The sequence below is a fragment of the Ursus maritimus genome, unplaced genomic scaffold (assembly GCF_017311325.1).
Source record: "Ursus maritimus isolate PB19 unplaced genomic scaffold, ASM1731132v1 scaffold_5, whole genome shotgun sequence".
NCBI classification, from domain to species: domain Eukaryota; kingdom Metazoa; phylum Chordata; class Mammalia; order Carnivora; family Ursidae; genus Ursus; species Ursus maritimus.
Window position 1 is genome coordinate 65,124,979 of NW_024426663.1, and position 23,438 is coordinate 65,148,416.

Below are 23,438 nucleotides of genomic sequence, written 5' to 3' on the forward strand. Positions count from 1 at the left end.
TCAACACGTCCTCTAGTGCTTTGATGTATTTGTGTATAAGGAGACTTGTGATTATTCCACAGACCCTCAGTCGAGAAAGCCAGCAGTGCCTTAGCTCTAGCTGCTAAAGGAAGTACTTGTGCCCTTACACTAGTAACAGGAGTACAAGGAATACACAGCCCAACCCCAGGGAGACAGGTTTGTGGGGAGCTGAATGGAGCCAAAACCTGGGTAAACAGGCTGAGAAGATCATCTGCTCTTTCTCTCCCTTGAAGTGCTTTGTGGAATGTCATTGCTCAAGCTGCTGCTAAGCCCTAGAATTTGATAAAAGTTTGCATAGCTCTTCAGGAAATCGAACAGCATGCTGCCTGAATTGAATCCAGCAGTTCTCCAACCTCCGAGGATAGGTCATCATCCTGACCTGTGGGAAAATCAGCCCAAAGAGAATTTGCATATTGTACAATGGGTGAGACAAAGGCAGTCCATAAAAGGTCAAAGTCGAGACACTTTCTGATACCTTCTTTATTTATGCTTCACCTGGGTTTCTTACCCAAACATCTAGAGGTTAATTAAATGCCCTGGCCAGCTCCCCCAAGAAAGAAGGAAAGAAAAAGAGAAAGAGAGAAAGAAAGAAAGAAAGAAAGAAAGAAAGAAAGAAAGAAAGAAAGAAAGAAAGAAAAAGAAATAGCAGTGGAATGAAATGGAAAGGAAAGGAAAGGAAAGGAAAGGAAAGGAAAGGAAAGGAAAGGAAAGGAAAGGAAAGGAAAGGAAAGGAAAGGAAAGGAATGGGAAGGGAAAGTAAGGGAAGGGAAAGAGAAAGAAAGAAAAAGAAAATCTATGTGATTCAGGGACACAGAATGTCAGCCAACTTTTATACTTACCAGGGTAAAAGATTTATCTGTAGTAGATTATGGAAATACTTCTTTAATAATTTTGTACCTTCTAAACGACTTTCTTTAGGTGTGTTAATTTTTTAAAAAAGATTACCAAAACCAGTAAGCAAAATCTTATTGGAACATAGCCATGCTTACTTGTTTATAAAGGAAACAAAACTTAGTTCAGCCTACAGCTTAATGTTGGATTCATTCTCAGCATGGGCCATGTGTCACTGCCGTGGTCCTGGCCGGGTACCCAGAGCGTTTCTGGGTGTTGCCAGATACAGCCATTTCCCACAGGACTCACTTGGCCCCTTTTCCCACTCCTCTGAAACAAATCATCCCCAATTATGCCTTAATTGAATGGAGTATTTGAGCTGTTTGAGACAACTTGACTGCATATAGAGCCAAAAGCAAAGAATCTAGTGTCTTTGACTCATCTCCAAATTTTGAAGTCCAATAATAAAAGACACTCTATGATTAAAGGGTTTATTATAGCTTAAGTTTAGTATACTATTTAAAGCCCTAGAGTCCTGTGCTCCCACTCCTTGCAGCTTATAAAGAGCTGATGCTGTATATTTCCTTGAAGACATTTGATTTTAATACAATACAAAGTATCAGTAAACACAAAAGCCAGAAAGGACCTAAGAGGTTCTATTGCCCGTTTTATTTGCATTTTTCAGATGGTGAGACTGAGACACAGAGAGAGAAGGTCATATTTTATAGGACTCTATAACAGGCCTGAAGAGGAGCCTGGAACTGGAATCCAGTTCATCTGATCCAGTGGTTTTGAACTTTACCATGTTTACGATAGAATAATTAAGTGGCACTGTTTATTAAAATAAAATTCAAGTACTAGAATTCATCGTTCCGCCATTTTTCAGAAGAAATGTACCAGAGAATCTGTACCAAAAAGGACCTTTGGAAACATCCTATTCAACCTCCTAGCATTTCAGAAATCCCCTGAGGGGCGCCTGGGTGGCTCAGTCATTAAGCGTCTGCCTTTGGCTCAGGGCGTGATCCCAGAGCCCTGGAATCGAGCCCCACATCAGGCTCCTCTGCTGGGAGCCTGCTTCTTCCTCTCCCACTCCCCCTGCTTGTGTTCCCTCTCTCGGTGGCTGTCTCTCTCTCCGTCAAATAAATAAAAAAATCTTTAAAAAAAGAAAAGAAAAGAAATCCCCTGAGAGTTCACAGGGAGAGGGTGTATGAGAGTAACACCTGCTGCTCTAACAAAACAAATCCCCAACTTCAGTGACCAAACACAATTAAAGTTTACTACTTGTTCATCTAACAAAACAAGCTGATTGGTGGCAGCCCTTCACAAGGTAACTCAGAGACCCAGGCTCCTTTCATCCGATAGCCCTCACTATTGTAAAGTCATCTATGTGCAGAAGGAGGATGGGGGAAAGAAATAAGTAGAAAAGCCTTCTTCGAGGGCACATATTGCATGGTGCGCTGGGTGTTATACGCAAGTAATGAATCATGGAACTTTACATCAAAAACTAGGGATGTACTGTATGGTGACTAACATAACATAATAAAAAAATTATTATACAGAAAAAAAGAAAAGCCTTTTAAATCTTGGTCTTGAGAGAATATACCTTACCTCCTCTCACACTGCATTGGTGAGAACTGTTCCCATGGCCCCCTCTAGTTGCAAGACAGGCTGAGAAATGTAGTCAATGGCTGACACTATGGGAAAAGGAGTACAAATGTTTGGTGAAGTGAAAGGGCTGGGTCTATATTCCTGCACCAGTCAGTCAGTCCCGGACCCCAGGCAATAGCTCGGGCGGGAAGTGGCTTAACCTCCCAGCCATCTGTGATTTAGGCAGTTTCCTTCAGCCAAATGCAAGCCTCTGGGGAATAGCATAGGTGGGAGCCATTGGCAGCCAACCCGGCACTCCAGCCTATAAAGGGGATTTAGCAAGACATCAAAAGCATCTGCTCCAGTCTGTACCCTTTGTACCACTCAGAGCTGATGGATCCTCGTGTTCCTGTCACTCCATCTGGTTGTAGGTCCTTCAAGATTCTGGCTGGTGCCAGTTCTGGGTACTTACAAGAGGAGGGTTTCTGGAACAAACCACAACCCTGACTGTAACAGGGGGAGGGGGTCCTCAGGTTATGATAAATACAATTATGCCCAGGATGAGTTGTTGCTCTTTCCAGCATGAAGGGGGTCTGATATCACCATTTAGCCACCAAGTAGCTGGTTGGTGTTCTCAAGGGGTTGTACTGTCTGGAGAACTCCACTGCTCTTCACTCCTGCTGTGGGATATGCGGCAGCAGCAGTAGCTAGACCAGCTTTGAGGAGAGGTAGCGCGTACTGTTGAACTCAAACATAATCCCCATTGCGGCCACCACGGCTACTCTGTTCGGAAGCCAATTGTGCAAGGGCTGGTGTGGCTGACGATGGAAGCTAGCTGGCATCTGCTGAGTGACGCTTCCTGTCCCCTGGTCGGTCAGTGCCTTGTCTGTAACAGATAGGATCTGGCGGACGTTAACCAATGCTTCTTGCCCACAACCACTAATCCATTCACATGCTTCTCTACACCTACTTCATGATTCTCTAACCTCGTTCTTTGCCAACCCACTACCTGACCAGTCAAGCCATTTGCCACTGCCCATGAATTTGCACATAACCTTTTTGGGGGGCCATTTTCTCTCCACACAAAGTAGATACCCACAGGTGGAATGTGTTCCCACCACCATCTTTGAGCCCAAGTGGGCTGTAGTGTGGTAGCCGCCAGTTCTCAGCCTAAGGATTCGTCCTCCCCCATCAGCTGGCCTTAGGGAGCCCTCAAGAAGCTATGAGCTCAAGGAAAAGTTCATGAAAGAGACGTGAGAGGTATATCACTGGAAGTATTTGTTTGTACAGCTTACTCACAACTCAGGGACCACGTGAGCACAGTCTCAGACATACGGTTTCCGTCTCATGACGGAATGCTGCGGGTGTTCCCAGTCTCACGATGAGGTGTGTCTCAACAAGCCCAGCTCATGGTGGGCAGCTCTAATTGCCTAACTGCTTGATGTCTCAGAGAGTCCCTTCCAAGTCCTAAGAGTGTGTCAGAAGCTCTAGTGTGAATGGTGTATGTTCTCTGCTGCAGATGGCATGGCCTCGCCCAAATACCCTACAAGTCCACCTGGCAACTGTCCCATTGGGGCGTCCTGAATATTTCACACAGCATTTTTATTGACCACAGATTAACCTGCTACCCTAGAAACCTTGGAGTCATATGACCCAAGCAGCAGTGTTCCTGAGACTGTCACCTGGATCCATGACAGAGCCCTTTTCTGCTCTGAGTCTCACTTAAAGTGGTGACCTTCCTCATCCCTCATAAATAGGTCAGAGCAGGCTTTTGCAAATGTGATAAATACTACCTCTGAAATGCTTGCACGCTCTGTGCTTTTTTTAATGGCAGGAAACACAAGGCACAATTACTTGTCCTTTAGCAGAGAAGCGATGTCCTGACATGTCCCAGAACACTGTGCCCCTAAAAATGTTTACATGGTAGCAGTCTCCTTCATCTTTCCGGTATTTTCTTCCACCTTCTGAAGTGCACACGTCTTGCCAGCATCCCAGAGCACTTCCCAGTTCCTCCTTTCCAGGTCCACTTAGATGACATGGATATGGTTGACTAGTGTGAAGTTCTGTGGAATGTCCACACGATCCAGGTCCCTTTGGACTACATTATCATAGAGCAGAGGATGAGTAAAGTAGCCCTGGGGCAAAGTCACGAATATATACTACCATCCCTTCCTTGTGAAAGCCAACTGTTTCTGATTCACCTTTCTGATGGGTCCAGAAAAGAAGTGGTTGCCAGTTACAGCTGCGCGCCACATTCCAAAGGCTCTATTAATCTGTTTTAGTGAGGATACCATGCTCAGTCAAGCCACTTCGGTTGGGGCTCCTAATTGCTTGAGTTTCCAGGAGTCCGTGTCATCTGCCACAATTCATCTAGCTTTTGCAAAGGACAAGCTATTGAATTAAAATGGCAATTACGTGGGAACCATTGTCTCTGCATTCCGTAAGTCCTTGAGGACGCTACTAATGCCTACCACTTCCCCTAGGATAGAATATCATTTACACATTATGGCTGTTTATTTGCTTGTTTTTATTTTTAACTTTTTATTTTTAAGTAACTACAGACACAAGAAATCGCGAAAATAGTGCAAGCAGTCCTGTGTACCAAGCTTCCCCTGTTCGCCCAAAACATGTGAAATGCCAGAGACATTGCACGATTTAACACAGCATCTTACCTGTATTTTGTCCCAGTCACCACAGCTGACAATCTCAGCGAGCGCACCCCTCCAGCAAGTCAGACTAACAGTTCACTGGCTGACAATGATGGGGTTCACACTGCCATCTAGTGGTTGATTTATCCAATCCCGAATTCTAGATCTACTCCCCTTCCCAGGACCACTGCTGCACCAACCGTCTTAAATTATGCTCCCTGTGGACAGAGCCTAAGGTGGGAATTCCTGCTTCAGTGATCTCAAGGAGAGTGAGAGAAGTAGCAGACAGGGACGCCTGGGTGGCTCAGTCTGTTGAACGACCGACTCTTGGTTTTGACTCAGGTCACAGTCTCAGGTTATGGTCTCAGGGTCATAAGAGTGAACCCTGCATCAGGATCCCAGCTCAGTGCGGAGTCTGCTTGAGATTCTCTCCCTCTCTCCCTCTACTCTGCCCCTCCTCCACTCGTGCATGTGCTCTCTAAATAAATAAATATAATCTTTTAAAAAAAGTAGCAGAGAGCAGGGGGTGAAGACTGGCAAATTATACTCCTTAGAAGTCTAGTCTCAGCCTGATTCCATGGGAAGCCCTGAATCATAAGTTGCACCAAAGGGCCACCTGGGGGGCTCAGTCGGTTGAGCGGCTGACTCTTGGTTTCAGCTCCAGTCATGATCGCCGGGTCCTGGGATCAAGCCCTATGTTGGGCTTCACGTTCAGCAGCGAGTCTGCTTCAGAATTCTCCCTCTCCCTCTGCCCCTCCCCACCTCAAATGAATAAATAAATCTTTAAAAATAAATGAATAAATAAATAGCACCGAGAAATTGTCCCACCCAGAGCATAGAAGGCTGCTGTATCTCTTCTTCACTTTGTCTTTGGCCATGGCCCTCCCTTGGGTGGGGGACATAACCTTCAACCGTTGTCCCCAGGACCATCACTGGGTGAGGAGGTTCCCATCAGCCAAGGGCAATGCTCCATAAAAGGACAAAGCCCTAAGCCCTGACACACAGGCGGTTAAGGGGGATGTGGGCAGGGCGCCCAACAGCATCCACTGTACCTCCCTGAGAAGCCGACAGTCCCTTTAAAAACTGAATGATGAGAAGGAGTGAGCCGTGTGCAACTCTTGGGAAGAGCATTCCAGATAGTTCTGAGATGGGGCACACCTTCGCATGTTTGACGTACAGAAACAAGCCCCATGTGGAATGTGAGTGGAATGTGATGACAGAGGGGTGCTAGCAAGACGTGGTGTTTGGGAATCAGCCAGAGCAGCAGGACAAAGGTTTTTACTCTGATGACCACTCTTAAGACACCCTATCTTTAAAGCTTGGAGATAACGTTGTTTTCTAAATAAATAAATAGTTCACTCCAGGAATTACTTTCTTTTTAATAATTGGAGAAACAAGAGCCGGAGTGATTCACCAGGAGGAAATGCGAGTTAGTGACACGGTTAGAAATGCTATTCCTGCTTTCTGAAAAGCTCACACTCACACGCTGGCTCGTAGCCCAGTTCAGAATGCATCAGATCTGAGGTACCGCCCCGTTCATGAATTTTCATAAGGTAACAAAGCAGGTCGGATCTTGACCTTGGGTGCCTTATCTATTCCTTCCTAATTAGGCTAAACTTTAATGAACTGTCTCTGAAAGGGAAAATAGATTAGTCTCAAAGGGCATTCTTAAAATACTTCACCATTAAAAAAAAAAAAAAACGCACCTCTTGCTACTTCCTATAACTCCCATTGATTTTTTCCCTCTTTGTATTATCATGTTTTTTAGCTTTATGACTTTTCTTGGAGGTTAGAATGGCCCTCTCTAATAGCGCCTTACTGACCTCATTTATAAAGTAACTACCAAGGGCACCGAACTCTTCCAGAACCTGTCTCTGCACGCACAAGCCTCTCTTGTGCGCTTCATCTGCACCAACATGAACTGTGGAGAGGCCGCTCCCCGTTCTCCATTCGCGTGGCTTTGATTCTAATCCTACATCACCTGGATGTATTTCCAAACAAGGGTCCCCATCTCTTAATCTCCAATCCATCCTTTGAATTATTGACAGATAAATTTTTCTGAAACCCTATTTTGATCATGAACATAACTTTCCATAGTAATCTATTTCAATGCTTCATTTTAGGACTTCAAGTCCTCAATAAGCTGAATCCCTTTTCCTAAGACTCCCTTTTTTTATTTCCCAATAGAAAACTCCTGGTCTGCTCAGAATATTCTCACCATCCCATAAACACAGTGGCTTTTTCTTTCCTCGTTGGCTCTCTTCGTACTTTCCCCACATGTAGAAAGTTCTCTCTGGTTCTTTTCTGCTCACCTCTCACCCATGATTCAAACCTTGCAACTCCTGTAAGCAGAGAGAGTTAGGGGTCCCCAGGAAAAGAAGCTTTCTTGACATAAGAAAAGTCATTTTAGGCCACCAGCCAATCTTGTGAAAGAATGTAAGACCTGTGACCTTGACTTGAACTCAGTCACTTTAAGATGACTTTTGCCCCAAATCCATGCTGCATTCCCCATTGGGCAAGTTCCTTCATGAATATGTATGTACCCTAAGCTTGAAACTTCCCCGATTTTGTTGTTTGGGGAGACCCTGCTTTGGGAAAGATCTGTGGCATTCTCCTTTACTTGTTGCAACTCAAATCCTTCCTTTTCCTTTTCTTTGGCATGGTTCTATCTTTTGGCTCTACACGCACCGAGAGGCAAACCCAGGTGTGGGTAACAGTCCTGGAATTCGTCCTGATTCCTTTCACTCTGTAAAGCTTATCACTCCTCTGATAGGTAGCACCAGTCAAGGACTGGTCACCTAGCAATCACCTAGGATAAGATGCACATGTAATTGTTTGAGAAACTTAGAACGCGACCATGATCTTTGTCTTCCAATATCAGGAAGGGAAGGAGCCTTACTGTACTTGCAAAGAATTCATTAACTCCCCCAGGAACAGCAAAGGATGCACGAGTTTGTTACCCTGAGCAAAGAAAGGGCAGACTCGTCACAACTCATTGCTGGAGGAATTAAGCATGTCCTATGTGACTCCGCAGCAAGAAGATTCTTGGAAACTTGTGCCCACTGTCCTTGGACTTCACCCCATGTGCTGTTTCCCTTCACTGATTTTGCTCTGGGTAGAAGAACAGGCCATCTCCAAATAAATAACAACCATGAGTATAACTATACACTGTTCTATGAGTCTTCCTAATGAATTACTGAACTTGGAGGTGGTCCTGGGGAACCTCCAACATGCAAGCCAAAGGACAGTTAGTGGAGGAATGGATAAAGACATTGTGGTGCATCCATATGCTGGACTAGGACTCAGCAGTAAAGAGTCATAAACCACCGATGCATGCAACGACTTGGATGGATCTCAACAGGATTACACTTAGAGAAGCCAATGTTAGAGGGTTGCATACTGTAGAATTCTATTAATATGATGTTCATGAAGTGACGAAATTACAATGTCAGGACATGGATCAGTAGTAGTTTTCCAGGGGAAAGGTGCGACTATCATGGGGTAATGTGAGAGAGTTTCTTTGTGGTGATGGAACAGTTCTGCATGCTGATGGTCAGGACGGTTAGCTGATTTCACAGAACGCTATACCCCTCCCTGTCCCTCACAAAAAGGAGTGCGTGTAAAAAGTGGTGAAATCCTAATAAATTCTATATCTCCATACCTGAATAAATAGTTTTAACAAAATCAATTTCCTAGTTTTGAACAATTACTACAGTTACGTAAGATATTATCATTGTGAGAGCTAAGTGAAGAGTGCATGGGAACTCTCTGTACTGTTTTTACAAATTCTTGTGAGTCTGAGATAATGTCAAAATATAAATGCATTAACAGAAGAGAGAGAGAGAGAGAGAGTGTGTGTGTGTGTATTTGCCCAACCTTGCCAGAGGAGACAAGAAGTCTATAGAGAAAAAACAGCATACTTTCTCCTCATGCTGCCAGAGAGCAGAGAGGACTCCCTTTTGTTTAATACCTGTTTATCTTTTGTCCATTTTTAAAATTGAGTTGCTAATTAAGTGTAGCAGAATATGCCATTCCCAAATACGTCACTTTGGCATACAGATTATTTTGAGCTAAAGGCAATTGAGAAGATGTGAATACAGAAAAGCTCTCTGGCTTCCTACCACTTGCCTAAAACAGGAAATCCATTTGGAGAGGTGTCCCCATCTCCCCTATCTATCAGGGGACAGAAGTTAATCATCAGAGACAACTCTACACCCTTACCAGCCCGGAGGAATCTCTATAACAAACCTTGCTTAAATTAGGCTTTATCTACCATTGATTTCTCCACATATTCCCTTCCCCAATGTGCAACTTCTATAAGCTCTAAGTCCTTTTGTTTGTTGATTCTTTTTTTTTTTTAAGATTTTATTTATTTATTCGACAGAGATAGAGACAGCCAGCGAGAGAGGGAACACAAGCAGGGGGAGTGGAAGAGGAAGAAGCAGGCTCATAGTGGAGGAGCCTGATGTGGGGCTCGATCCCATAACGCCGGGATCACGCCCTGAGCCAAAGGCAGACGCTTAACCGCTGTGCCACCCAGGCGCCCCTTGTTTGTTGATTCTGTACAAAATTATTATTATTGTTCTTCCGTTAAGATGCTGTAAGATCCAAGTTCTAACCACTGTTTTGAGTTACTCATCACTGGGTACTCCCATTTGTGTACATGAAGCATGTGTTAATAACCTTCTGTTTGTTCTTGCCTTGTTAATTAGTCCTTTGTCAGTCTAATTTACATGGTCCCAGAAGAAGATCCTAGGAAGATATGTGAAAAAAGTTTAAAATTTCCTCCCCTACCCTCATCTTTTTCTTATTGATTCGAAGAAGCTCTTTATATATTCTGAATGGAAGTCTTCAGATTTATGTATTTCATCTTCTACCAATCTGTGACTCTTTTCTTGTCTACTCTCTTAATGGAGTCTTAGGATGAAAATAAGTTTTTAATTTTAATGACGTCCAACATTTCAATCGTTCCTTTATGGTTAGTGCTTTTATACCCAGTTTAAGCAATCTCTGTTCACTCCAAGTTCTTCAAGTCAAAGTTGTCTCTGCCCCAGAATATACTCTCCATGACCATCTTCTGGTCCAGCATCGAAGACTCAGCACTCCATATTTGGTGGTGAAGAATGGCTCTTCTCTCACTGTTTTTAGTACATTCTGTTTTCAAAAGACAGGTCTGAAGTCTTTAGGAAGGGATGGTAATGACCCTCATTAATACACTCTGTAGCACTAACACCCATCCATCAGAATGGGCTCTGATGGTGAACAGCCTGAACTAGTGATAGCAGAAGCATCATCACTGCTCGTAGGGAGTGAACGCCATTTACCCGTAATCCGGATTCTCTAGGTCTCTATTAGCTGTATGGACGGTGGCTTTGATTACCTTTGGATAAACTATCATGTTGAAGGACAGATTGGCTATAGCTGTCTTCTTGCATAGCAGACCTTTCTAGAAAGATGTTCTTTAGAGTGTGGCCCGCACAATGTAAGCCTCACCTGGAAGCTTGTTAGAAACGCAGATTCATAGGCCCCATCTCAGACCACCTGAATCAGAATCTCTGGATGTGGGGCCCATAAATCTGAGCTTTAATACAATTTCCAGACAATTCTGAGACATGCTAAATTTTAAGAACCACGGCAGCATAAAATTTCTTATAGAAATAAACCAGCAACTTGACATTTGTCCCCCAAATTAAGTATCTAGCACCTAATATATGCTCAAGAAACGTTTGACGAACAAAATCAACAGGGTATGAATAAAAGCAGAAGCCTGAATAACAGACACCAACCACACTTAATCTTCTTGCTATTCATATGTATTCAGTTGCCAACATGTGTTCCCCATTCTCCAGTTATTAAAGCAAAGGTCTCTGAAAAAAGCAAGTCTATTTCACTTGTAATGAATACTTTTTTCTAAGAAATGAATTACAGATTTCAAGTGTGATAATTGGTTGGAATATTTTAAGGTCTTTGTGAGAACAACGCTGTTTTCTGAAATAGAGAATTCACATTTATATTAGGCAAAAAGTCCAGTCCTCAGCTGTGGTCAAAGCTCTTTGTCTTGTGCTTCTTCTCTGAGAGAACACCAAATGGCAGATGACGCTGGTGCTGTGGGGGGCCTGTGGTCAGGGTGTGAGGGCATGGAGCTCGTGGAACCAAGACCGAGGACAGGGGATGGATCCCCGTCACTAAGCTGAGCCGCCTGGTCAAGGACATGAAGATCAAGTCCCTAGAGGAGCTCTATTTCTTCTCCCTGCCCGTCAAGGCATCTGAGATCATTGACTTCTTCCTGGGGGCATCCCTCAAGGATGAGGTTTTGAAGATCACGCCTGTGCAAAGCAGACCCATGCTGGCCAGTGGACCAGGTTCAAGGCATTCGCTGCCATCAGAGACTACAGTGGACACGTCGATCTGGATGTCAAGTGCTCCAAGGAGGTACCCACTCCATCCGTGGGGCCATCATCCTGGCTAAGCTTTCCATCATCCCCATGCCGCAAGGCGTGGGAGAACAAGATCAGTAGGCCCCACACTGTCCCAGGCAAGGTGGCGGGCTGCTGTGGCTCTGTGTTGGTGCGTCCCACCCCTGCCACCCAGAGGCACTGGCACTGTCTCAGCCCCTAGCCCAAGAAGCTACTGATGATGGCCCATATCGACGACCGCTACACCTCGGCCAGGGACACTGCCACCCTGGGCAACATTGCCAAGGCTACTTTGGATGCCATCTCCAAGACCTCCAGCTATCTCTCCCCTGATCTCTGGAAAGAGACAGTGTTCACCAAGTTTCCCTATCAGGGATTCACGGACCGTCTTGTAAAGACCCACACCAGAGTCTCCGTGCAGGGGACGCAGGCTCCAGCTGTGGCTACCACATAGTTTTATACAAGAAAAATTAAGTGAACTAAAGCTTGTTTTAAAAACAACAAAGGCTCTTTGTCTTGTGGTTTTGTTTTCTTGCCATTCAAGAGTTAAATTTTCCCCCTATGTAAAGATGGCCTTCTTTTCGGGGCGCCTGGATGGCTGAGTCGGCTAAGTGTCCAACTCTTGATTTCAGCTCAGGTCAGGATCTCAGGGTGGTGAGATTGAGCCCCACATTGAGCCCTCTGTCGGGTTCCAGGCTGGGGGTGGAGCCTGCTTAGGATTCTCTCTCTTCCTCTTCCTCTGTCCTTCCCCCAACTCCCTCTCTTAAAAGAAAAAAAAAAAGCTTTCTTTTCCTCTATGGTTTAGAAGTCCAGAGTCCACTGTTAACCCAGACAAATCATTTACAATGAAGTTATATCTTTATAATGGAGATGTTGACATAATATTAACTTCTGGCAGTGCCGGAGGCGAAGTTCTATCAAGGACGACTACATATTCTTCCAAGGTTACTTCCCTGGAAGGTAAAATATTGCTTCGCAACAGCCTATTCAAAAGATAATGGTACATACACATGTACAGTTTTATCAAGATTGATTATCTTAAAAATTATGTCCTTAGACTACCCAACAGCAAAACGCTGCCTGGGCATCCAGTACACATGTTGAGTTAGAGATACAGACCATTCCTTTGTTACAGGTTGTTATGGGAATCTAAGGAAGATGACTGTGAATCCATTACATTTTGGCCCCACCATTAACAAGAAATTTCATAATTTGGAATCTAATGACTAATGAAATGAAGCAGGAAAACTAATATTCCCAAAAAAGGGCAAAATATATTACACAAAAGCACATAAAGCCCTTTGACCACTGGGGTGGAGGGGGGGGGGCTTAGGGTCAGGTGTGACGCAAGGCCCTCCCAAGATCTGAGGTACCCTTTCCAGGGCCTCCTTAGGTCTCTCACTTCGCCATTCAATAAACATTCACTGGAAGTCTGCTCTGTGCAAAGCACTGAAGTAAAATCAAGGGGAAATACCAGGAGGATTAAGGCACGGTTTCTGTCCTTCAGGACATTTGTACAGGCAGAATAGTAATACAAAGTGCCATGGACGCCCAGAGCAAGGGACGATCACTTCCAACATGAGAGATACGAGAGTGAAGGCTTCATGGACAGAATACAGTTGGCTGGACTTCGAATGGATAGCTCAGTACATGGTTACATTAGACAGGGTAGGGGTGGGGAGAGGCTATATCCAAGACAAAGCACAGGCCATTCCCAGCAACAGTGGAGGGAAGAGACCTCAGAGCAAGGACAGTGAGTGCAAGCATGTGGGGTAGTAGTACGCGGGTCATGGGCAATAAGATAACCACCATTGCTCCTTTCACTGTCCTGGATGCCAGACAGTCTACCGATGAAGATGACAGGGCTTGGATGGTGCTGGTCCTTATATAACATCATGCTCTGGTCTTTGGATCATTAACGGATGTGTTTGTGTGTGTGCATGTGTGTGTGTGTGTGTGTGTGTGGTCAAGTAGACATATCAGAAAGCTTACCATTTCACCCTTTTAAAGTGTATAGGTCCGGGGGCATTGAGTACATTCACACTCCTGTGCAGCCATCACCACCATCCAGCTCCAGAACTTTCCATGAATGCTTTTTGAGAAGGAGCATGAAGGAATCACAGAGGGCATTAGCAAAATTGCTCCCGTAGCACCTCGCAGGACCGCCTGAGCTGTCCTCACATACTTATGGGGAAGGTGACAGAGGGGACAGGAACACGTTGGTGCGCTTTTTCCCCAGGATAGAAAGAGGGGATAGCCGTGTCTACACCACTACCCACCTACAAGGACAGATGTGACTGAACGGTTTGGTCGGGGAGGGGAGCAGAAGTCTAAAGTGATTTCTGAGACCCAGAAAACTGAGAATATGGACATATTATTCTTTTATGATATTTGTCAGTATTGGATAATTTCAGGAAGAGGCAAGGCTGGGAGAAAAAAGTAGGCCCAAAAAGAAAAGAGCAGGGAAGATGAGACATTCCTCTGATGAATTTGAGACTCTGGGTGAGACAATTATTTGAATTATGCAGCTTGGAGTAGGAATTCCAGCTTAGCCTGTAAAAGACATTAGAGGCGTGAATTTTTTGGTTTTCTCTGAGGCGAGAATATTTGAAACCAAAATGGCACGTGAAGTATGTTCCTCTTCTTGGGGGAAGAAAAAAGAAAAGGAAAATGTTCTTATTCTCATTTTCAGGGAATTTCTATTTCCTGAATTCACTATATTTTTCCTCCCAGAAAAAGCTGCTTTGCAACTAAGTCAGCCATTGTTGCTAAAATTTAACTGGCAATCTAACCCATGTGCCCATTCACAGGCCTAAAAAAAATACATATGAGGTATTTAGTGTCATGCTAAGGACTTTACAAGTAATCTAATAGACTATTTTCAACAACCCTCTGAACTAGCTATCCTAGCCCCATTTTCCAGATGGGAAAGTGAATGACAGGTGATCGAGACGTGGAGCTTGCTTCAAGCCACACGGTAAGTAGCAAAGTCAGAATATAGCCCAAGTCCACCTAACTATAAAGCCCATACTCTCTAAAGCACTTCCCTGATGGTTTTTAATTTGTCCCTAGAAAACGTATGTTTTCCTGTTTAAATGCATACTCCCTTGTTTTCTCTTTTTCTACTTTCAATTTTTTACATATCAGATAAAATTCCTCTGTGACTCTGTGAAGTGCTAGGTATTAATGGGTTTAGTCCTCAGGGCTCAAGTTCCCCTTTGTCGATAAAATAGTTTGGAAATGTGTTACAGAGGCACTGAAGAATTTTTCTCTCAAACTTCTGTAATATCATAATATCTCCAACAGGTAAAGACGGTTTTCATTCATTAAATAAACAAACATTTTTTAAAAATTGGTTTTTCTTGAGCAATGCAACAGAGACCTCTTCTGGTCAAGAAGTAGAAGTCTTAGGCGGAGAACCAACCTGGAAAAAGTTAGGGCCGAAAGATGAAACATGAAACAGGTTTTGCGTAAGACTTGATCTTGACTTTGGGGCTCGAGCTCTGACAAGCAGAACAGAGAGAGGGATGCTCCCGCACATAGGGAGCAGTGTGTACAGGAGTGGAAGTGTTCCTTCTTTTCTGATGATAAAATACGTACTTAATGTAGATAAGTTATAAAGATTCAAGGATGTAAATAAGAATCATTCATAACTCTACCGTCCAGAAATTATACTATATAAACGTTTTGATGCACTGCTTTCTGTGTTGTTTTCTGGTGACATACATTCTTTTTTGTCCACAAAACTGCATAAATCCAATGTTTCATCACACCTATTTTTTCATATTATTATTATATTTTGGTAGGCTCCACTGGGCATGGAGCCCAACATGGGACTTGAACTCATGACCCTAATATCAAGACATGAACTGAGCTCTAGAGTCAGACGCTTAATCTACTGAGCCACCCAGGTGCCCCTTTCCATATGCTTCAGAGAAGAAAAAGATGTATTCTGATAGCCAGGCTTCTGTTGGTAAATCATGTAAAAGCCAGAGGAGTTGCAATGAATACTTTTATATGGTCTCCAAATAGGGCCCCCGTTAACGCACTGAGATGCACACAGCCCGGTGAGTGGATTGCTGGCTACATTCCAGCTGCTGCTTATCTCCCGCACCAGACTCCCCTTCTTTAACCCTTTCTGAATGTACAAGCCAATGGCAGTTAAGTACATTCACCTTGTCGTGCAACCATCTGTCTCCAGAACTTTTTTGGTATTTCAAACTCAAACTCTGTACTCATTAAACAGCAACCCTATTCCCCCTTCCTCTGCAGGTTTTGGTAACTCCCACCCTTTCTTTCTCTTGGAATTTGATTATTCTAGATATCTCATATAAGAGGAATTATACAATTTTTGTCCTTTTGTGTGTGGCTTATTCATTTAGCATAATATTTTCAAGATTCCTCCATGTTGCAGCACGTATCAGAATTTCACATTTTATGGCTGAATAATATTCCATTGCGTTCATATACCATGTTTTGTTTATGTATTCATCTGTCATTGGACACTTGAGTTGTTTCCACATTTTGGCTATTGTGAATAATGTTGTTAGGAACATTGACACACAAATATCTGTGTCAAGTCCCTGCTCTCAATTCTTTTTTAATTTTTTTTTAAGTAATCTCTGCACCCAGCATGGGACTGGAACCCACAACCCCAAGATCAAGAGCTGGACATTCTACTGACTGAGCCAGCCAATTGTATTCTCCCCCCCCCTCCCGCCTTCAATTCTTTTGGGCATATACCTAGAAATGGAAATGCTGGATCCTAAGGTAATTCTATGTTTAATTGCTTGAGAAACCACTATACCCTCTTCCACAGTGGTGCACCACTTTGCATATGGTCATTTTTAGGTTAAATTATGCTCCTCTGTTCTTTGCTACAGGAAACTGATACTTGGATACACTGAACCAATACAAAAAAAAAAACAAAAAAAACAAAACACCACACAAAAATCTTCAGCTGAAATCGTGCAGTGGATCAGAGAGATATCTGCCAAACACTTCAAATTACCATGTGGCATAGCTGCCAGGACCCACAGCCTGGATGAGGGAAGGTGTGTTGGTGAGGGGGGACAGATAGATAGTGTTGGGGCAGGCAGAAAAGCAGCAGAAATAATTCCACATCCTGCCACTCTTTCTCAGTGTGGCTCATCCGACCCTGAGTTTTGGAGGTGATGAACAACAAAGGAGCGAGAAGAGAAAGAGCAGCACAGTGAGGATAGGTGGTTGGACTGGATCCATCAGTTAAATGTCTTAACTATTTGGTGTGAAATTAATTTCACTGAGAGTTTGCCTTGTTCCCCCACTTCATCCCCAATGTTCTCAGAGCCTGTTTGCTTTCAGAAACTTTTATAATGGATCAAGAGTACAACTGACTTGCAAAAAGTTGAATCTGTAGGTGAAATACAATTGTACAATGGCCTTAAATTTGTGGGGAGAGAAAGAGATTGAGAGTGAAATACTCCGACACTTTATTCTTCTAACCTCAGACCAGTCGCCTCCTGAAGCCATGGGAGATCACAGTGCTTTGGTATCTGGAGAGCGGTGAATGCAGAGGCATATCTGCAATTTTTATTTCTGGTGGGCCTTTCTTCAGGACAACCTCCCGATCTTCCCCATGGCAAAGCCTTTCGCTGTGATTCAAAAACAGAGAGTCTTCTAAAGGGCCAGCATGGATCCCACACACTTCTGCATGCTAAGGGGTAAAAAGATCCCACTGTAATTCACACCAAACAGCACTTGATTAGATGAGGATAGAGATTCCCCAATAGTTTTTCCTACTACCCCTGTTGAGAAGGAAGGTTTAGGGGGGCCTGGAGGGCTCAGTTAAGCACCCAACTCCTGGTTTTCAGGTCAGGTCATGGGCTCAGGGTCTTGGGGTTCAACCCTGCGATGGGCTTTGCACTGCCTCCCTCTCCCTCTGCCCCATCCCCTGAGCGCACGTGCTCTCTCTTTCTCTCTCTCTTAAATAAATATATACATACATAAAATCTTTAAAAAAAAAAAGGCAGGTCTAGTGGACACGACACTATAACATCCCTTTATTTTTATTTTATTATTTTTTTAGATTTTTGTTTATTATTTATTTGAGAGAGAGAGAGAGAGAAAGAGCACAAGCAGGGGGAGGAGCAGAGGGAGAGGGCTGAGCAGGGAGCCCAATGCAGGGCTCAATCCCAGGAACCTGAGATCATGACCTGAGCTGAAGTCAGACGCTTAGCCGACTGAGCCACCCAGGCACCCCAATATCCCCCTTTTTAAAGGTGATGATTTCTGTCTGGACCACCAGGAAGAGTGGCGTGGAGTGCTGACTAACCATGTAGTTCTTCAGTGCTTATGTGACCTTGTACAAGTCACTTATCCTGCTGTGAGACTCGGTTTTCTCAAATATGAAATGGGTATTAGTCAAGGATTCCTTGACTGTTGAATAAAACATTATATGTGAATGAAAAGACTTTGGCCAACTACGAAGTATTAGATCAATATCCACTATGCCGCTGCCATGGCAACTGCCTGGAGAGATAGCAGCTACTTGAGCTACTGTCTTACATATGCATCTATGTCTGGTTCTTGGGTTCTGCTGAATCGCACTCTGGGGGAGGGGGTCTTGGGGTGCAGCCCCATCTCCACTATGCTGTGTTCTCACTGTGATGTTGTTACATAGTTACATCCTCTCCAGCAGGAAAAATGGTGAAGGTAAGTAGAAGGAAGAAAGCACAGCTAGCATTCACCCAGGGTACATTCATTTCATTCAGTTCTCACTTAGATTTTCTTATCTTTTTTTTTTTTTTAAGAGTTTGTATTTAGGGGGCGCTTGGGCGGTGCAGTCCTTAAGCGTCTGCCTTCGGCTCAGGGCGTGATCCCAGCGTTCTGGGATCGAGCCCCACATCAGGCTCCTCTGCTGGGAGCCTGCTTCTTCCTCTCCCACTCCCCCTGCTTGTGTTCCCTCTCTCGCTGGCTGTCTCTGTCAAATAAATAAATAAAATCTTCAAAAAAAAAAAAGTTTGTATTTAGGGATACCTGGGTGGCTCCCCACATTGGGCTCCCTGCTCAGCGGGGAATCTGCTTCTCCCTCTGCCTCCCGCTCCCCACCTCTCTCAAATGTTTATTTATTTGCGAGAGAGAGAGAGAGAGAGAGAGAGAGAGAGAGAGAGAGGGCCCATGCATGCGTGCCCATGAGTGGAGGGAAAGGGCTCCATCCCAGGACCCTGGGATCATGACCTGAGCTGAGGGCAGACTCTTAACTGACTGAGCCACCCAGGCGGCCCTCACCTAATTTTCATTTTTATTCTGTCAGGGAGAATTTCCTCTACGCCAATCACTAATTTTATTTTTTCACTTGTTAGGAACACTGTCATCTAAATTGCACAAGTGAAACAGTATGAGAAAATTATGCCAGATTATAGCTCTCAAGAGTGAGGTCAAGATGCATTCAAAACAGTTTTTCGTTATTGACTTCAGCTCGAAGTTTATATACCCTGTAGTTCCGGCAAATGAAAAATAAAGTCAGTATTAATATTGTCACCATGCTCACGCTAATTAGGACACGAAAAATGACCTGACAAGCCGCTGAATTACAAGAAATACAGCCCAATATTAAGCCTGTAGAGAAGTCTTAATAACCAGAAAAATGTGATGTTTTGAGTCTTGATTTCCTCCATGTTATATTTGTTTTCAAAATATCAGATAAAAGTACATACAAAAATAATCATCTCAGGACAAAGAACAGCTTCATTTACTGTATTGTTTATAGTTTATAAGAAAATAAGCCATATTTTTGTGATATATTTCATGTATCATATGATACTCATATTTTATTATATTATCTCTTGGTAAAGTATATTCTTATTCAAGCTTAATTCCTTAGCTGTTAGAAATTTGCAAATCTATGCAAACCCATTTCTTTCTAGGAATCCTAATTTGAAATCTCCTGTTATAGCCTGATTATTACAATAGATTCTATTCTACTTTTTTTAAAAGAGATTTTATTTATCTTAGAGAGAGAGAGAGCTCTCGTGAGCAGGGGCAGAGGCAGAGGGAGAGAGACTCCCAAGCAGACTCCGCACGGAGCACAGAGCCATCCTGGGGCTTATCTCAGAAGCCTAAGACCACAGCCCCAGAAGGAATCAAGAGTTGAAGGCTTGACCGACTGAGCCACCCTCTATTCTCCTTTGAAGAAACAACTTACCTTTACACAAGTGATCAGTCCAACTGCATTTGGAAAATGTTCTGAAAAGACTGACTGAAGGGCAGCAAGTCTTACCTGTAAATCTAGCCAAACTGTTCCCATAGCTCTCTACCCATATCTACGCAGTGCGGCTTTAAAAACGCATACTCTGTACTACAGCTTTAATATTGATGGCACATTTCATTAATATTAATTCTTTTTAAAAAGATGTATTTATTTTAGAGAGAGAGGGAGGGAGCAAGCGTGAGGAGGGGCCCAGGGAGAGAAGTGCATCTTAAGCTGGCTTCTTGTTGAGTGTGGAGCCTGGGGGTGGGGGGGCTCAGTCCCACGACCCTGAGATCATGACCTGAGCCGAAATCAAGAGTCTGATGCTTAGCCAACTGAGCCACCCAGGCGCCCCAGTGAAGTTAATTCTTAACTGCGAGTTGGCATTATGTGGAGAGAAAGGCAGACAGTTCTGAAATCTTTGGGTGTATCTATTTTAAGTCATCTTTGGACTTGAATATTTGAATTTGCTATTTAACTCCTTCTTGCAAGTTTATGTGAAAGTGCATCAACTAGTTTATGGTTTTTGTCAGACAACTGAATGGCGGTTACCAGGGCCTAGAGGAGGGAGAAATGGGGAAACATAGGTCAAAGGGCACAAACTTTCAGTTGTAAGACCAAGTTCTGAAGATCTAATGTTCAGCCTAGTAACTACAGCTAATAATACAGTATTGTACACTTGGAAGTTGCAGAGAGATCTTAAGCTCACCAGAAGAAAAAATGAGTTAATTATGTGAAGTGATGAATGTGTTGATAATCTTGATCCTGGTAATTATTCTAGTGTGTATGTTTATCAAGTCATCACGTTGCCTACTTTAAATACATACGTTTATTATTCCCAATACAGCTGGAAAAAATAAATATAAATTTAAAAATAGCTTTTGTATAGTTATATATATTTATTCATATAGATATTAAATTATACTATTTAACTATGAATTTTTCATTATGAACATGTATAGGAAAATACCTTCAGATTCATATTCCTGAATTTCATGTTTTCTTTCCAAGGCATAATGTAACGTCTTGGGATCATCCCTTGCTTTAATGAAAACCGTGGCAAATGAACCTCATTACACCTGAAGATTAGAAAGACACGAAGGAAGGATATCTGGTGAGTCCAAGACAATCGTTTTAGCGTTATTCATGTGTTGTGTCCATGATGTTTGGATCCCCCAGCTGCAGGACAGAGAGCTATGACATTGTTTGAGGCTCATCTAATAATGAACCCATTAAAACTCCAAGTCTCACAAGATCAAGAGTCCAGCCTAGATCTCTGTACCTCCACCTGCATGCTGTCCTTTACAACTTGCTTGCAGTGTTCATTTAACTTGATACTAAGGGAGAAGTCAGCACACCATGATTTGCCCCAGGCCCTCCCATGACCTAAAGAAGTCTCTGACCAGCCCCAAATGACAGTTTATGAATTGAGTACCTGCTTTCAACTCAGGGCAGACTTGCTTTCCCTGCCCGTCCATTGTTTCCCTCTAGAACATCAAGCTTTCTAGATAGATGTCAAGGGAAGCACAAAATGTTTGTCCTCATCTGTGTAGCTCCCAGATGGCAAACAAAACACGTTTTAAAACCCCCAAACCCATGGGGCGCCTGGGTGGCGCAGTCGTTAAGCGTCTGCCTTTGGCTCAGGGCGTGATCCCGGCGTTCTGGGATTGAGCCCCACATCAGGCTCCTCCGCTAGGAGCCTGCTTCTTCCTCTCCCACTCCCCCTGCTTGTGTTCCCTCTCTCGCTGGCTGTCTCTCTCTGTCAAATAAATAAATAAAATCTTTAAACACACACCCACACACACACACACACACACACACACACAAAACCCCAAACCCAGAACCCTGGAGTCCTCACTTATTAGAAGGCTTATATGAACTCTCATTCGAACAGCTGTTGGCAAGCTTAGGTAAGATAGGACAAGTGTCTTTCCCTGAAGCCATCACTGCCAGTAGGGACAGACTTCTCTTCTAGAACTTTACTCACTCCTCTAATTATGATGACATCATTGCCTCAGAGAGAACAGTCTTGCTAACTTCATAGCAAACCCCGAGCAGTTACATCAGCAGTTGATTAAGAATGTAGAGCTTGGGGCGCCTGGGTGGCACAGCGGTTGGGTGTCTGCCTTCGGCTCAGGGCGTGATCCCGGCGTGATGGGATCGAGCCCCACATCAGGCTCCTCCGCTGTGAGCCTGCTTCTTCCTCTCCCACTCCCCCTGCTTGTGTTCCCTCTCTCGCTGGCCGTCTCTATTTCTGTCGAATAAATAAATAAAATCTTTAAAAAAAAAAAAAAAGAATGTAGAGCTTGCAGGGGGGCGGGGGGCACCTGGGTGGCTCAGGTCATGATCTCAGGGTTCTGGGATTGAACCCCAGGTCGGGCTCTCCACTTAGTGGGAAGCCTGCTTTTCCCTCTCTCTCTGCCTGCTGCTCCCTCTGCTTGTGTTATCTTTCTCTGAAATAAATACATAACAATTAAAAAAAATAAAAGCAAAAAGAATGTAGAGCTTAAAGGGTGCCTGGGCTGGTTCAGCTGAAAGAGCGCATGATTTTGATCTTGGGGTCATGAGTTCAAGCCTCATATGGGCTGTAGACAGTAAATAAACAAAACTTAAAAACATATTTTTTAAAAATATGGAGCTTAGAGCTATTTTTAGTGTTTTTTAATACCCCTATGGCTAAAACATCATTCTTATCATGAACAATTAAAAAAATGAGAATGCTTGCGGACATGTAACACATTTTTTTTTTAAAGATTTATTTATTTGAGAGAGAGTACAAGCAAGTAGAGTGGCAGGCAGAGGGAGAGGGAGAAGCAGACTCCCCACTGAGCAGAGAGCCCAATGTGGGACTTGATCCCAGGACCCCGGGATCGTGGCCTGAGCTGAAGGCAGACGCTTAACCCACTGAACGACCCAGGTTCCCCATGTTACAAATTTGACACAAACGTGCTAGATAACATTTTGGACTATGCAATTACTATTCACAAAGTAGCCCTTCATATTAACATTCTGTATTTGTCCTTAGCTGATTGTCCTGTTTATATACTGCACATGCTGGATGTGTCTCATTTACGTTTCACCATCCATTGCTTAGACACACCCTTTAAGAGTGGAAATCAAGTACGTCTAAACCCGAAATCAATCTAACTCATTTTATCCCCTAGGATTTGAGTTACATTGCAGAGTATTTGAGATTATAAAAGCTCATTAAATACATGGAGTGTGTCTTACAAGTGCGAATGACACTCACATCACCATGAGAGGTGGAGGGTTATCCTGTCAATCCCATAGCCAGCGAGCACAAAGAAGTTAGGCGGAGCCGCAAGAATTACTGCCAGATACAATTAACTGAGTATATACCTGACCATAGTTTGGATAGACATTTTCCTTTTTTTTTTTTTTTAAGATTTTATTTATTTGACAGGAAGGGAGAGATAAGAGAGAGAGACAGGGACAGAGAGAGAGCACAAGCAGTGGGAGCAGCAGGCAGGGGGAGAGGGAGAAGCAGACTCCCTACTGAGCAAGGAGCCCGACGCGGGGCTCGATCCCAGGGCTCTACTCCGAGATCATGACCTGAGCCAAAGGCGGATGCTTAACCAACTGAGCCGCCCAGGAGCGGCTTTTTTTTTTTTTTTTTTTTTTTTTTTTTTTTAAGTAATCTCCTCAACCAACATGGGGCTTGAATTCATGGGTCCCAGGATCAAG

At 43.6% G+C, this 23,438-nt stretch overlaps 1 protein-coding gene, 1 long non-coding RNA gene and 1 pseudogene across 2 annotated transcripts in view; 2 read left to right on the forward strand and 1 right to left on the reverse strand.

Annotated features, from left to right (window-relative positions):
* The window catches only part of LOC103670529, a 60,148-nt gene extending 38,749 nt beyond the window's left edge, over window positions 1-21,399 (forward strand). The window contains exon 3 of the long non-coding RNA XR_570583.2: window positions 20,745-21,399. This is a non-coding gene — a long non-coding RNA (uncharacterized LOC103670529). The remainder of the gene's footprint in view (window positions 1-20,744) is intronic.
* On the forward strand, window positions 11,174-11,957 carry LOC103670528 (annotated as a pseudogene).
* TEX43 (testis expressed 43) lies at window positions 16,836-21,892 on the reverse strand. Its single transcript, XM_008698990.2, has 3 exons — window positions 21,592-21,892; window positions 20,704-20,812; window positions 16,836-17,198 (listed from the first exon to the last, which is right to left on the reverse strand). Exons 1-3 carry the CDS (start codon window positions 21,675-21,677, stop codon window positions 16,989-16,991), a joined length of 405 nt encoding a protein of 134 aa, XP_008697212.1. The 5' UTR covers window positions 21,678-21,892; the 3' UTR covers window positions 16,836-16,988.
* Window positions 21,893-23,438: the final 1,546 nt, after the last annotated feature.